We start from the raw sequence: 15,284 nt of genomic DNA on the forward strand, positions 1-15,284 counted from the left end.
CAGACTGGTCTCAAACTCCTGGGCTCAAGTGATCCTCCCATCTCAGCCTCCCAAAGTGCTGGGATTATAGGTATGAACCATCCACGCCCAGCACCTCATGTATTTTTAACATTTATATTAAATATAAGGTGTCAAATATTATTGTAAGACTAAATGGATTTTAAAGTTTTAATGAAGTGATTGTGTGAGATGATTGAGGTATTGTCTTCAAACACTTTGTTCAAAAAAACCTTCAGAATAACTATTTCAAAGTAGTAACAAAGACCAATTTAAAGGGCAGTAACCATTTTTCCCCAAACTGTCTAAATGATTTAGGTCAAATATAGATGTGTTCTTTAGCTGAACTTCAATAAAAAGGTTCATTTGTTCTTAAGTTTCTGAAACAATCATTGAAAACTGAGTATTGAAAAGGTGAAATCAGTAACAGGTGTTCTCAACTGTAAGGGAATGGCTATGTGTTAGGGTACCTGCCAAGCTTTTAAAACTTCTTCCTGTTAAATGATGGAAGGCCATTATGTTTATCTACTAGATGTGCTGACGTAAGATTCCACAGTTTGAGGCATGCCCGTGAGGAAGATGTGTTGACCAAGGCAAACTCCCAAATTAAGGAAATTTACAGGATAGGGAATCTAATGTATTCATCTCTCTCTCAGAAGGGCAGAATGCTTTTCTATTAATTAGGTCAAACATTTTAAATTAGCCCTCTGTGTCCGTGGGTTCCACATCCATGGATTGAACCAATGACAGAAGGAAAATACTTGGAAAAAAAAATCGCATCTAAACAGGCAGATTTTATCTTCCTCTGAACAATACAGTACAAGTATATACATAGCATTTACAATGAATTAGGTATTATCATGTAGAGATGATTTAAAGTATATAGGAGGATGTGAGTGTTATATGCAAATACTATACCATTTTATATCTCTGACTTAGGCATGTGGGGATTTTGGGACCTGAGGTAGGTCCTGGAACCAATCTGCCTCATGGATACCAAGGGATGACTATACTAATGAATCTAATTTATTAGTTGACACATGTAAATTTAAACATAAGAAAATGCAACAAGTTATCTGAACCTGAATGCAGAGAATAAATACTTTATTATTAACTGATTACAGTTCAAAGTCACAAACAAAAAAGGGGTATATTAAGGCAAAGCCAAATATATATATATGTATAGACAAATCAAAAGATTGTTACCTCTTTACATTTTAATAACCTCTGCATTTTTCTTTTACACATTTAGGCAGTGTGCTTTCTTTTCTTCTCAGTTAAAGAAACACCCTGACCAATATTTCTAAATCATATTTTGATGACAATTTACAGATCAGTGATTGAGACAATGACTAGTGTATCAAATGCTATCTGATGGTTCTCTCAGCATTTCCGTGTGTGGTGGTACATTTATGTTGGTGTGCAAAATCTGACGATTTTTTTTCTGTCAGCAAAACTGACAAATTTTTAAAAATGATTTTAATAATTATAACTAAAATAAGCTCAGACTTACAAGTCAGTCAAATGCCCAAATTGCATGTTTTCTGTCCTTCTCCTAAACTCTTTTATATGTTTTAAACAGACTTTAAATATGATTGATCACATGGTTGTATTTCATATCTGAAAGTTTTGAGATTTTCAAAATAAAAAATTACTTCCTTATGCAAAATGGCAATGCAAATAGCAATCTTACATAATGTAGAATAACTTTTCTTCTGTATAGCTCCTTCTAAAAAACGGGTAACCACACACACACACACACACACACACACACACACAAGACATACATTTAGTCCACCTGAAGCACTCCAGCTTTCTAATTCCATTTTTGAAGGAAAAGGCAGAGGCATGTTTACATTATCCCAGAAAACTCAACAAATGGCTTTATTTGGTATCTTCAAGAAGCTTCTCCTTCCGTAGGAGATGTGGGTGTTGTGGGAGAAACTGTAACTGGTTTTCGTGTGATTCTGTCTAGTTCTGCATGAACATCTAAGACAGGCTTCTGGCCTGCAATGAAGAGAAAGAAAATAAACAAGACTTACATATAAGTGAAAGTATTGTTTTTTACCAATATCTCTTCATTTAAAAATTGCTGACACTTTCATTAACTTTAGCACACCAAGTTATATAAATGACCCTTAATTTAAAATTTTTAAGCCAGGAGCAGTGGCTCATGCCTATAATCTCAGCACTTTGGGAGGCCGAGGGGGGAGGATCATTTGAAGTCAGGAATTCGAGACCAGCCAGGCCAACAGAGTGAAACCTTGTCTCTACTAAAAATACAAAAATTAGCCAAGTGTGGTGGTGCACACCTGTAATCCCAGCTACTTGGGAGGCTGGGGCAGGAGAATTGCTTGACCCCAGAGGTGGTGGTTATACTGAGCTGAGATCACGCCACTGCATCCCAGCCTAGGCAAGAGACTCTGTCTAAAAAATAAATAAAAATAATTAAAATTTCAAGAAAAAACAAATTCCTTCATTTTAAATTATGGATCTGTTACCAAATGGAGGTAAAACTGGCACCTATCATTTAACCTCACAAAGGTTTTTTTTTTTTTTAAAAGTATGGGACAATAAGAACAGTAAAATAGAAAACAGCAACAAAAATTTAGCATTTGGAGAGGTGAATGAGTGGTAGCAACAGATGACAATAAAAACGTGGCAAGGATATGGATAAACTGGAAATCTCCTAACCTGCCAATCATTTAAAATGGCACATACAGCAGTTCTTCAAAACCTCTGTTTAAACAGAGTTACTACATGACCCAGTAATTCCACTTAGGTCTTTACCGAAGAGAATTACAAACTTGTATCCACACAAAATTGGATGTTCAAAGCACCACTATATTAATAATAGTCAAAAAGTAGATGAAACTCAGATGTCTATCATCCAGTGAATGGATAAATGAAATGTGGTATAGCCATATAATAAAATATTATTCAGCAATTAAGGAATGTAGGCCGGGCATGGTGGCTCATGCCTGTAGTCCTAGCACTTTGGGAGGCTGAGGTGGGTGGATCACTTGAGGCCAGGAGTTCAAGACCAGCCTGGCCAACATGGTGAAACACTGTGTCCACTAAAATTACAAAAATTGGCCAGGCATAGTGGCGGGTACCTGTAACCCCAGCTACTTGGGAGGCTGAGGCAGGAGACTCACTTGAACCCTGGAGGCAGAGGCTACAGTGGGCTGAGATCACACCACTGCACTCCAGCCTGAGCAACAGAGCCAGACTCTGTCTCAAAAAATAAAAAAAAAAACTAAAGTATCGATACATATTACATCAGGTATGACCCTCAAAAACATTTGTTAAAGACATACATTGAGCTGGGGGTGGTGGCTCACGCCTGTAATGCCAGAACTTCGAGAGGCTGAGGTGGGCAGATCACTTGAGGTTGGGAGTTCGAGACCACCCCAACCAACATGGAGAAAACCCGTCATAAAAACAAAAAAAAGGCCATACATTGTATAACTCCATATCCATGAAATGTCCAGATAGGGAAATCTGTAGAGGAAAAAGATAAGGTTCAAGGTTTCTTTTGGGGAGATAAAAATGTTCTAAAATCAGATTATGGTGATGGTCTACCCAACTTTGTAAAGATACTAAACCCACAGAATTATACGCTTTACATGAGCGAACTTCATTATATCTCAATAAAACTGTTATTTTTAAAAAGCGACTTGCTCCCGTTAAGTATACCTGACTTTTTGGCGGATGGTGGTAAACCGCTGCTTGCACCTCCAGCCCCACCTGCAGGGCTACCACCACTCACACCAGGGCCTCCTGGAGAGCCAGTCTTTTTACTCAATAAACTGTTGAAGAAATTTGCCAGGACACCTTCACTTGTAGCTCCAGCTATAAAAAACAAAAACCAAAATGCTTTAGTCAAAACATAAGGCTTTCCCATAATTATTATTAGAGTAATCACACACAGAAAATGAATAAACTTAAAATTTAAGAGTTTTATATTCCAAATTCAAGTCTAGTTTGATCTTTTGATGCTGAGTAATTTCTCTACTTATATATAAAACAAAATGAGTAAACTTTAAGAGTGTAAAATAATTATTTAAAAATTAGAATGTTAATTTTCAAAGGCCAAAGGTATTTTAAACAAAAAGATGTTATACACTAATATATATCTCCCATTTGAAAAGGATTCTTCAAAAATAGAATTGTTGAGAAATTGCCTCAAATATTATGAAAAGTTACAGAATCCGGGCCGGGCATGGTAGCTCACGCCTGTAATCCAAGCACTTTGGAGGCCAAGGCGGGTGGATCACCTGAGGTCGGGAGTTCAAGACCAGCCTGACCAACATGGTGAAACCCTGTCTTTAAAAAAAAAAGAAAGAAAAGAAAAGTTACAGAATCCTATGTGAAAACCAGTAGAAGTTCCCAGAAATAAATGGGCAAAAGATAGCAATAAACAACTCACAGAAGAGAAACACAAACAGAAGGAAAATACTAGGGAAAATAACTCCTATTAGGTAATATTTAAAGCATATTAATTAGGTTATGGCAAACTCTAACACTCAATGTTAATGACATGCAAAGTTGAATAACCCATTTGAAAAAAATATTATCAAAGGCATAAAAACATAAACTCTTTGACCTACTAATCCTACTTATGGCAATTATTCCTACAGAAATAACTATTATGTATATAGTTTTTTCTTTATGTTAATTGCAGATTACCTATTATAGTATAAATATGAATTTCTTCAATGATCTACCAGGGAAGTGATTAAATATAACAAAACTTTTATCATGGAAATGATAATATGTCACAAATACACTGTAAAATGGTTTACAATCTGGTTAACTATGAGATGACATATCCACAGAGACAAAGCCTAGAAGGTATTGCACAAGAATGAAAATAGTTATGGTAAAAGGTGGAATTTTAGATAGATTCTTTCTACCGTAAAATGTATTGTCTGCTTATCTCCTAGAAAGAGATGTACCTTTCATGTTTGGATCAATTTTTTTTGACCCAGCAGGGATGGGTGACACGCTGGCAACATTGGATGACACAGATCTATTTGGTGTTCGAGGGGAGCCTCCTGGGACTCTTGGTGAGGCATCCTATGTAAAAATAGGAAAAGGCAATTATAAAAACCTGAAATTTTCACTGTCCTACTGGTACTTTTACACTGCAAGCCATTGATAAAACTGTTAGCAATCCTGTCCTCATTGTTAAGAGAATGCCAGACAAAGGCCTATCACATTTTAGAATACTAATTTTCCCTTTCATAGAGAATAAAGAACATACTGAGTGATGATGTACAGTTATGAGTATAGGCTTGGGAGTCAGATTCGGTTTCCAATCTGGACTTGTATTCTACTAGCTTTATAATCTCAGGCAAGCCACAATGTCCTCCTTAAGGCTCCCATTTCCTCATTTGCAAAATGGGGCTAGTAACAGTCCTGCCTCATAAGACAGTTGTGAGGATTTGTAAAATGACACATAAATGCCTGAGTATAGACACACAACAAACGTTACAAATAGATCTTTACACTTTTAAAATCTCACAAATTAGACAAGAATTCTGAATTCAAGTTTATACCAAAGCACACCCATAGGAGATATGTATATAATTAAGAAAAAAGAACTGAAACAATATGTACTGCATTTTAACAATTTTGTTAAAATTTGTAATACTGACCACAGGCCTTCCAGCTGCAGTTGGTGGTTGCTTTGCTAAAAGGGACTGAAAAAACAAAACAAAACAAAACAAAAGAATCCTAGTTTAGACATTCACAGCATATACCAGTGTAGTTTTAAAGAAAATGCACACGAGAACAGTTTACTCATTAACCATACTAAGTCTGCTTCTGATATAATTTCATACCTGTAGCTTCATAAGAAACACTTGATCATCTTCTGCCATAATTTCTTTCTCATGTACAAACTGAAATGAGCAACACATAAGTTTAATATATTATGCTAAAGCCATTAATAACTTATTCTCTAGATTAGACTAATTAAAAAACAGTTCAAGAATTTGAACATTTACTATATTTATATGCACATGAGTGAGCTGCCCTCCAGCAGAGCTGTTCAGTATCTAGCTACAATTCTTGAAATGTTCTGTATCTGTGCTGTTCAATGTGACAGTCACTAGCCACCAGTGGCTACTGAGCTCCTGAAATGTGGCTAGTGTAACAGAGGAACTGAATTTTTAATTTTATTTAATTTTACATTTAAAAGCCACATAAGGCAAGTGGCTGCTGTATTGAACAGCACAATCCTAGAGCCACAAGCATATTAATCATGCTTATAAATTTGCTAAACAGCAGTTAGGGTGTTTTAAAAGGACCAGTAATATCCTAGTTAAGTGAAATGCAACTTGTCCCTTGCTTCTCTGAAATAAAAATATAATGGCTCTTCTCTAAGCTGAGTAATTAGGAAAAAGAAATGCAAAAGTCTCCTGCTTCTATTCTTGCTGTAAAACACATACCCAATCTATTTTCTTCCCAGGAGCCAGAGTGATTCTTTTAAAAGGTTAAGTCAGATTATATCACTCCTCTGCTCAAACTCTCAATTGCTTTCCATCTAACTCAGAATGAAACCAAAAGTCCTTACTGTAGCCTACTGGTAAGAACCCACAATAACTAAACTCTGCCTCTGATCTCCCGGCACTCTGTCCTTCCTCACAGCTCTTTCCTGCCTGTCTTCCTTATACATTTCTACCTCAGGGCATGTGCACTTTTAGTTCCTTCTGCCTTCAGCATTCTCCCCTCTTATATCAAAGACATTCCCACATCGTTCATAAACAGCATTCCTCACAGCCCAGTCCTCTCGCTCACTCTCCCTACGCCCTGCTTTTATTCTGTAGCACTTACTTGACAGATGATCTATGTATTGGTTTATTATACATATCACCCTCCTTCCCGTTTAGCACTTAGAACCTAAATAGGGCCTAAAGTGATGCTCAATAAATATTTGTGGAATGAGCAGAAGAAAAAGAAAAAGAAGCATATTTGTTGGTAAAAGAATGGGAAATATTTTTGCTATTTTATTTTTATGTATGCATTTCTTTTAACAGACATCTAGACCAAATATCACACCAACTGATTTTTCATTTGACTTTTTATTACTAGCAGTAACTCACAAACAGAAGATGGATGCTTTATGTTATGAATGTTTAGATTCTTATAAGTCTTATAAGTTAAATCAAAATTATTTTTTCTTGATATATATATCAAGATTAAAGTCAGTCAGTAAGAATTACTACAGGTTAGGTATCCTTCATTCGAAATACTTGGGACCAGAAGTGGAAGTATTTCAGATTGCTGAATATTTATATTAATACCTATCAGTTCAGCATCCTTAATCTGAAAATCCAAAATATTTCAATAAGCATTTCCTTCTGAGAGTCATGATGGTGCTCAAAGTGTTTCAGATTTTTGACCATTTTGGATTTTCAAATTAGGGATATTCAATTTATTTATGCAAATACTCATTTTATAGAGCTCTTCAGAAACATCTCTATCTATAGAACGCTATACACCGCTTAACATGAAATCAAGATATAGGAAAGCAGTGTATCTACTGGGACCTGATTTAATAGTTTGATATGTTATAGTCAAGACTAAAGCTGAATATAGAAAATTGGAAGTTCCTGGATAGCTGTGAGCTAAAGTGGGTAACTAACTGCAGAGAAGATCCAAGATCTGCCCCAGCAGATAGAACCATGAGGATAATTCTAGCAATGTTTTCTTGGCTCTTGACCAAGTTCTAGGTTGGAAAGTTCACAGCTTCTACCTATTCAAACTCTATAAGAGCCACATATTCACTCATGTCAATCTACGATTTCCAAGGAACTATGTACTAACAAGTGCTATTATCAATATGCCAAGGGCTAAGATTTAATTAGCTGAATGGCTGATTTATGTTTTGCTAAAAGAAATCCTTATGTAAACTGTATATTAGAAACACACCCAAATTATACTTAGAAACCCTCCAGGCCGGGCGCGGTGGCTCACGCCTGTAATCCCAGCACTTTGGGAGGTCGAGGCTGGTGGATCACGAGGCCAAGAGATGGAGACCATCCTGGTCAACATGGTGAAACCCTGTCTCTACTAAAAATACAAAAAATTAGCTGGGCATGGTGGTGCGTGCCTGTAATCCCAGCTACTCAGGTGGCTGAGGCAGGAGAATTGCCTGAACCCAGGAGGCGGAGGTTGCGGTGAGCCGAGATCGCGCCATTGCACTCCAGCCTGGGTAACAAGAGCGAAACTCCGTCTCGAAAAAAAAAAAAAAAAGAAACCCTCCAGATGGCAAAGGACATCCTTGCCTTCATACCTTCAATCTGAAAGTATAGACTTCCCCTCAGTTTAGTCTAAAGTCTATCTATTGAGATTATTTACTAAAATGGTTACCTTTCGAACAGGTGGTTTAGTTATGATGTCTTCAAAATTATCTTCTGCTTTTAATGTTTGAAAATTTTCATGTAATATTCCTATTTTCTTATCATTATCCCAACCTGCTGGACTAGAAAGGAATACATATGATAAATTCTCAAGCATTTGTACAGCCATTCATTCATTCAGTCCAAGATCATGTAAAAGGTACATTTTTATGAAGTCAACCTGAACAATTATGGAAAACGAATTAGCTTTTAATTATGATGTCACGTTTTACAAATTTCTACTTAAAATGAAAGCCTGGGCAACACGACAAAGCGCCATCTCTACAAAAATATAAAAGAAAAAAAATTAGCTGGGTGTGCATGGTGGCGTGCACCTGTAGTCCCAGCTACTTGGGAGGCTGAGACAGGAGAATTGCTTGAGCCTGGGAGGTGGAGGCTAAAGTGAGCTGAGATCAAGTCACTGAGCTGTAGGATGGGTGATGGAAGTGAGATCCTGTCTCAAAAGAAATTACCAATATTCTTATCTTAGAAATGTCATTAGTGTTAACTTGTGAGGTGGGGTGCAGTAACTATTATCTCCCAATTTTATATAGGTACTTTTTTTTTTTTTTTGAGAGTCTAGCTCTGTTGCCCAGGTTGAAGTACAGTGGCTCAACCATGGCTCATAGCAACCTTGGTCTCCAGGCTCAAGTGATCCTCCCACCTCAGCCTCCCAAGTACCTGAAACCACAGGTCCGTACCACCATACCTGGCTGATTTTTAAATTTTTGGTAGAGATGAGGTCTCATGATGTTGCTCAGGTTAGTCTTGGGCTCTTGAATTCAAGCAATCCTACCACCTCAGCCTCCTAAAGTGCTGGGATTTTAGGCATGAGCCACTGCACGTGGACTATTCAGGTAACTTTGTTTTTTTTGAAAACAGTGTCTCATTCTGTCACCCAGGCTGGAGTGCAGTGGCGCAATTTTGGCTCACTGCAACCTCTGCCTCCTAGGTTCAAGTAATTCTCGTGCCTCAGCCTCCAGAGTAGCTGGGACCACAGGCGTGCACCACCACACCCAGCTAATTTTTGTATTTTTTAGTAGAGAGGGGGTTTTGCCATGTTGGCCATGCTGATCTCAAGCTCCTGACCTCAGGTGATCCACTCGCCTTGGCTTCCCAAAATGCTAGAATTATAAGCGTGAGCCATCATGCCTGGCCAGGTAACTTTTTAAAATCATGTCCAGATCAGAAATTTGGTCATTTATGTATCATAATCAATTAAAGAATAAGTAGATACAATGCACTAATATATGCACCCAGTAGACAGTTTAGCTATAATAGCAAAAGCTTTGAAAAAGGGCTCAGGCAAGTAGTAAATCTAAAAGGTAATAATAGAGAAATCAAGATAGGTTATACATAAAAAACAACCTAGGAACAGGTAGATGCTCATTTATTCATCATGGAAAGGTTTTTGTTCCTATCTCAAAACCAAAAATAATGATTCACCATCAAATAGTAGCAATAATATATAATAAAATTATATATTTAAGAGTCCACTTACATAAATACTGCATCCTTTTCCACAACAACAGCAGGAATCTTATAGGGAAATCCATATAGTTTCTGAACGATGTATTTATATACTAAGTCTATATTTTTATTTTCTTTTACTGAAGTGTAAATAAGTGCTGCACCATCTGAACAATATGGTTAAAGAAAATTCTGGACAAATGTCATGGACAAATATAAAATTCTGTGTTTTCAGCTTAACATTTATATCTATGTGCATTTTACTTTCAGAAATAATTCCAAAGGTATGTTATATGGTAATCAAAAACTTCAAAAGTTACAAGTACCTACCTTTATATAGGCTACAAAGAAAGAATTTTTACATAATCAATTTAACTTAGGAAGGTAGAAGTCTCATTAAGCCAAGAAGTAAAGGTAAATCTAGAAATACTGACACCACTCCTACTTCTAACATTTAAAGCACATGAAAGGACAATTTTCATAATTTTAACTTTCCTAATATTCATGGAGGAGATATTATTTATCAACAACTGTTTTGTTTGCCTTTTCAACAAAAATGGTGTGTAACAGTGTCTCTCTGTAGTTTTTATTAAACCCAGGAATTAAAACTTCAGGGATAAAGCTCAGGAGACTCACTGAAGAGAGCAAAAAAGACCCATTATTGAGAGGTGAGTCTGCAGGTACCAATCAGGAGGCTTTCAGGAATAACCTAAGGCAAAAGCACATTTCATGACAAAACCTGACATAATGCAATCTCACATGAAGATGTATTAAAGCAGAGCCTAACACTGACCTCTTATCCAAAAGACACAGTGGAAGAAAATATTAAGACATCCATAGACAATGTGACCACTGACAGATGATGTGTTCAGAGTGGGTATCAGAAATTCTATGACCACCCACATTCTAGCACTGGCCACTGTGTCTCCATGGGAGATGGTAACTTAGGCCAAGTGGAAATCCTGGGAGTACGTCTAACTTCTTAACTGGGATACTCATAGTTTTGGGGACGTGACTGAGGTTTATGAACCTAAAAGCAGTATTGCTAAATACAACTTGATATGAAACCTTAACATGGTAAAGACAAACATAAACTTAGGCAAAAGACAAACATAAACTTAGGCAAAAGTTTAACTTTATGAACTTTGCATTAATGATCTTCCCCACAATGCAAATCAAATTATGATAATCTGGAAGATTTCTATAACTGAAAAACTTGTATTACAATTAAAAATTAAATAAAATAAAGACTGGACACAGTGGTTCACACCTATAATCCAAGCACTTTGGGAGGCCAAGGTCGGTGGATCACCTGAGGTCAGGAGTTTGACACCAGCCTGGCCAACATGGCGAAACCCCATCTCTACTAAAAATACAAAAATCAGCTGGGCTGCCAGGCACGGTGGCTCACATCTATAATCCGAGTATTTTGGGAGGCCAAGACCAGCGGATCACCTGAAATCTGGAGTTCGAGACCAGCCTGACCAACATGGAGAAACCCCGTCTCTACTAAAAATACAAAAAGAAAAATTAACCTAGCATGGTGGCACATGCCTGTAATCCCAGCAACTAGGGAGGCTGAGACAGAAGAAACCACTTGAACCTGGGAGGCAGAGGTTGCGGTGAGCCAAGATCGTGCCACTGCACTCCAGCCTGGGCAACAAGAACAAAACTCCATCTCAAAAAAAAACAACAACAACCAAAAAAAACCACAAAATGAATTAGCCGGGTGTGGTGGCAGGCACCTGTAATCCCAGCTACTCACTTGGGAGGCTAAGACATGAGAATAGCTTGAACCCGGGAGGCGGAGGTTGCAGTGAGCCGAGATCACGCCATTGCACTCCAGCCTGCGCGACAGAGTGAGACTACTTTTCAAAAACAAAACACAAACAAAAAAAATTTAATAAAATAAAGATGATTTTGAACTCACTGTCAGTCACTGTAAATACATACCTCATTATCTTGAGATGACTTCTCCCATTTTGTATTCTTTTAAAATTAACTGGCTCTAATGGACTCTAATTTAGTAGAAAGCTTCTTTTCTGATTACATTTCTGCATTTACATTTTTAAGTACAGCATTAAATAAAGAGACTTTTTATTCTCAAATTTTCTAATCTCCAAAGATAACAAAAAAAAAGGCTATAGATACCTACACTACAATTACTCCCACTTTTTCTTTTTGAAGACATTATGTAGACAAGTGCCCTTTAACTTAACCAACTCAGCCATTTGTGGATGTGAGAAGAGAAAGGCCCATAAAAAGAACTTAAGGAAAAAGGGGAAAGGGAAACTCTAAGTGTCATCTTATTCGGGCTTTCTATAAGTGGTCCTTAAATTAAATGCCCACTAATGAAAATGATTTATGCCGGGCGCGGTGGCTCAAGCCTGTAATCCCAGCACTGTGGGAGGCCGAGGCGGGCGGATCACGAGGTCAAGAGATCGAGACCATCCTGGTCAACATGGTGAAACCCCGTCTCTACTAAAACTACAAAAAATTAGCTGGGCATGGTGGTGCGTGCCTGTAATCCCAGCGACTCAGGAGGCTGGGGCAGGAGAATTGCCTGAACCCGGGAGGCGGAGGTTGCGGTGAGCCGAGATCGCGCCATTGCACTCCAGCCTGGGTAACAAGAGTGAAACTCCGTCTCAAAAAAAAAAAGAAAATGATTTATAAACATGTGTGTATTACTTATTACTATCTATTCCTAATATCATTTCATTACTTTTCAGACTCAAAAGCTTTGGCTGGATAATGTAGCTGCAAAATATCTGATCCAAGAGGGTTGATGAGTCGATGCTTCAGAGTATTCAAGGTGTAACCAAGTTCTCAATAGTAAAGTCTCTAAAAAGCATTCACTTATAATCTTCATTTTCTCCCTCTTTCAGCTGTAATTTTTACTCACTGGCTCACCTAACCCTTGCAATCTAGATTAACAAGACTTTATGTGATAGATTTCCCAGGAAGGTTTCTAAAGTATAGATTCTCCAGCTTCATTTGCAGCATTCTAATCCACTAGGTCTTAGATAGGCAGAGCCAGATTTTGAAAACACTGTTAGACTGTACGTGGGGAAGATAACACACTTAACAAATTAAACATGAAAACACAAAAACCAAAATACTGATCTTGCCCTACCATCCACAACCAATAAATACAGTTTTTAAATCAGATATGTTCATAACCACAGCTGACTAGACTTTTCCACATATAATTAATAATTATTTTTCTTAAGCATACTTTAAACACAGCAAATCAAAGTAATATACTTCAATATTTGCTTTTCTATCTCAAAACATCCAAATATAAATAACTTGGGAAGTAAAATGAAATTTCCAACCAGAGGCAGAAGAAGAAATGTTTATAGAATTTCTCAAGTCCATCAATTTAATTACTTTAACTTAAAAAAAAAAAACAAAAAAAAACAGGTAAGGTTGTACACTGAATCAATAAATGTATTTAAAAGGATACACTGTAAACAAAACTTCCGGATATGTGACTGAATAAAATCAAAATGTTCATCTCTGTAGTCATGTTCTTTCTCCAATACACTAATAGCATCACACTGTTAAGTTAAAATAATTAAAAACAATATATTTAAAATAATCAAAAGGAAATATAATAATTTGAACAGTTCAATTCTGGACAGTGGAACATCACAAAAATACCACTCTGGGGGAGGGGGGGGGGGGTGAAAAAAAAAAAAAAAAAAAAAAAAAGTACCACTTTGATATGGTGAATGAACAGTAGGACCAAGAATATCAAGTATTCTATGAACTTTTAATTGGAAAGACTAACAGATAATTGTATCTTATTAAAAAGCATTAACTTCTATGTTAACATTAAATCTGGTCAGAACACCAAAGAGAAAGTTGTTTTTTTTTTTTTTTTTGAGACGGAGTTTCGCTCTTGTTACCCAGGCTGGAGTGCAATGGCGCGATCTCGGCTCACCGCAACCTCCGCCTCCTGGGTTCAGGCAATTCTCCTGCCTCAGCCTCCTGAGTAGCTGGGATTACAGGCACGCGCCACCATGCCCAGCTAATTTTTTGTAGTTTTTTAGTAGAGATGGGGTTTCACCATGTTGATCAGGATGGTCTCGATCTCTTGACCTCATGATCCACCCGCCTCGGCCTCCCAAAGTGCTGGGATTACAGGTGTGAGCCACTGCGCCCGGCCAAGAGAAAGTTTTAGTACATAACAGAAGGAAGAATAACAAGCCTAGCTTGTACTAAGAAATCATACTTATTACTAACTCAACTACTTATAGCCTAGAACAAAGTTTTTAAAGATCTAACATCTATTGTAGTTTTATAAAACACTTCTGCATATCCAGGGAGGCTCTACTTTTCACCATTTCTTCTTAGTTCCTGTGTTTATCTGGTAATTCACAAATGACCTTAGTTTTTTTTCTGGTGCTTTTATTCACTCTTATTACAATCTCACCAATTACACAATAAGGAAATTATATACAGGTGATTTTTGAAATGCCGCCTGTACAATCAATGAGACAATTCTCAATTCTGCTTGTTACAGAAAAATGTTAAGATAAATACAAAGAAGGCATGTTCAAACATCATGACATCCAAATAATTTCACCAAAACCCTTCTGAATTGCAGGTGTAAAATACAAAAATAAACATTTAATAATGGTCATTATAGCTAATATCAGTTTGGGGTCAAATCTGCTATGTAACTTTTTTGTTACATATATATGTATATATATGTAACGTAACACAAGGATTTATATACACACATATACATATATACATATATATCATATATATACACACACACATATACATATGGGGGAAAAAACCTAACAGGGTGCAGTGGTATGCGCCTATACTACTTTGGAGCATGAGGCAGGAGGACTGAGCCTAGGAGTTCAAGGCTAGCTGGGCAACATATATACAGAACAGAGTCTCATTATATAATTATGATGAGCATTTCATTGCCCATTTCATCAAATACTGAGAGTAATTTCAAATGATTAAAGATAGTTATTATATTATACTTTGACTTAACGAAACTTTTGGCAAAGCATGGTGGTTTAGTATTAAATAAAAATACTTTAACTGAAAAGGACTTAAGAAACTTAAGTCTCTCTGAAATCTCCATTTTGAGAGTCTTTAAATTGATGCCGTTGAACCACCATATTTCTCTCCATTGGGGGACACACATTTCCCCATCTCCCTACACATTTTCAAAGTTCATAAACTGAAATACATCTGATGGTGTCTTAGATTTTGTAAAATACAGTAGACGATCGCTTCTGATTTGAAAATGTTATGACTCTATGACTCATTTGATACTGCTTCCGGACTCTTTAAACTTAACATTTTTCTTTTGGAAAATAAGACTGCTTTTCATAACACAAGTAGTGTTTTTTTTTTTTTTTTTTTTTTTTTTTT

General features: G+C 36.8%; 1 protein-coding gene across 2 annotated transcripts in view; it reads right to left on the minus strand.

Moving 5' to 3' along the window:
- Nucleotides 1–1,074: 1,074 nt before the first annotated feature.
- The window catches only part of DYNC1LI1 (dynein cytoplasmic 1 light intermediate chain 1), a 45,766-nt gene continuing 31,556 nt past the window's right edge, over nucleotides 1,075–15,284 (minus strand). For both annotated transcript variants that reach the window (XM_032268660.1, XM_032268666.1), the window contains exons 6-13: nucleotides 13,345–13,438; nucleotides 9,910–10,045; nucleotides 8,380–8,491; nucleotides 5,847–5,906; nucleotides 5,661–5,705; nucleotides 4,959–5,079; nucleotides 3,697–3,852; nucleotides 1,075–2,004 (exon numbers count right to left, since the gene is read on the minus strand). In XM_032268660.1, the coding sequence (XP_032124551.1) occupies nucleotides 1,895–2,004; nucleotides 3,697–3,852; nucleotides 4,959–5,079; nucleotides 5,661–5,705; nucleotides 5,847–5,906; nucleotides 8,380–8,491; nucleotides 9,910–10,045; nucleotides 13,345–13,438 (834 nt within the window). In that variant the 3' untranslated portion in view covers nucleotides 1,075–1,894. The remainder of the gene's footprint in view (nucleotides 2,005–3,696; nucleotides 3,853–4,958; nucleotides 5,080–5,660; nucleotides 5,706–5,846; nucleotides 5,907–8,379; nucleotides 8,492–9,909; nucleotides 10,046–13,344; nucleotides 13,439–15,284) is intronic.

Source organism: Sapajus apella, unplaced genomic scaffold (genome assembly GCF_009761245.1).
Source record: "Sapajus apella isolate SASKATOON/1434 unplaced genomic scaffold, GSC_monkey_1.0 scaffold4, whole genome shotgun sequence".
In the NCBI taxonomy this organism is placed as follows: domain Eukaryota; kingdom Metazoa; phylum Chordata; class Mammalia; order Primates; family Cebidae; genus Sapajus; species Sapajus apella.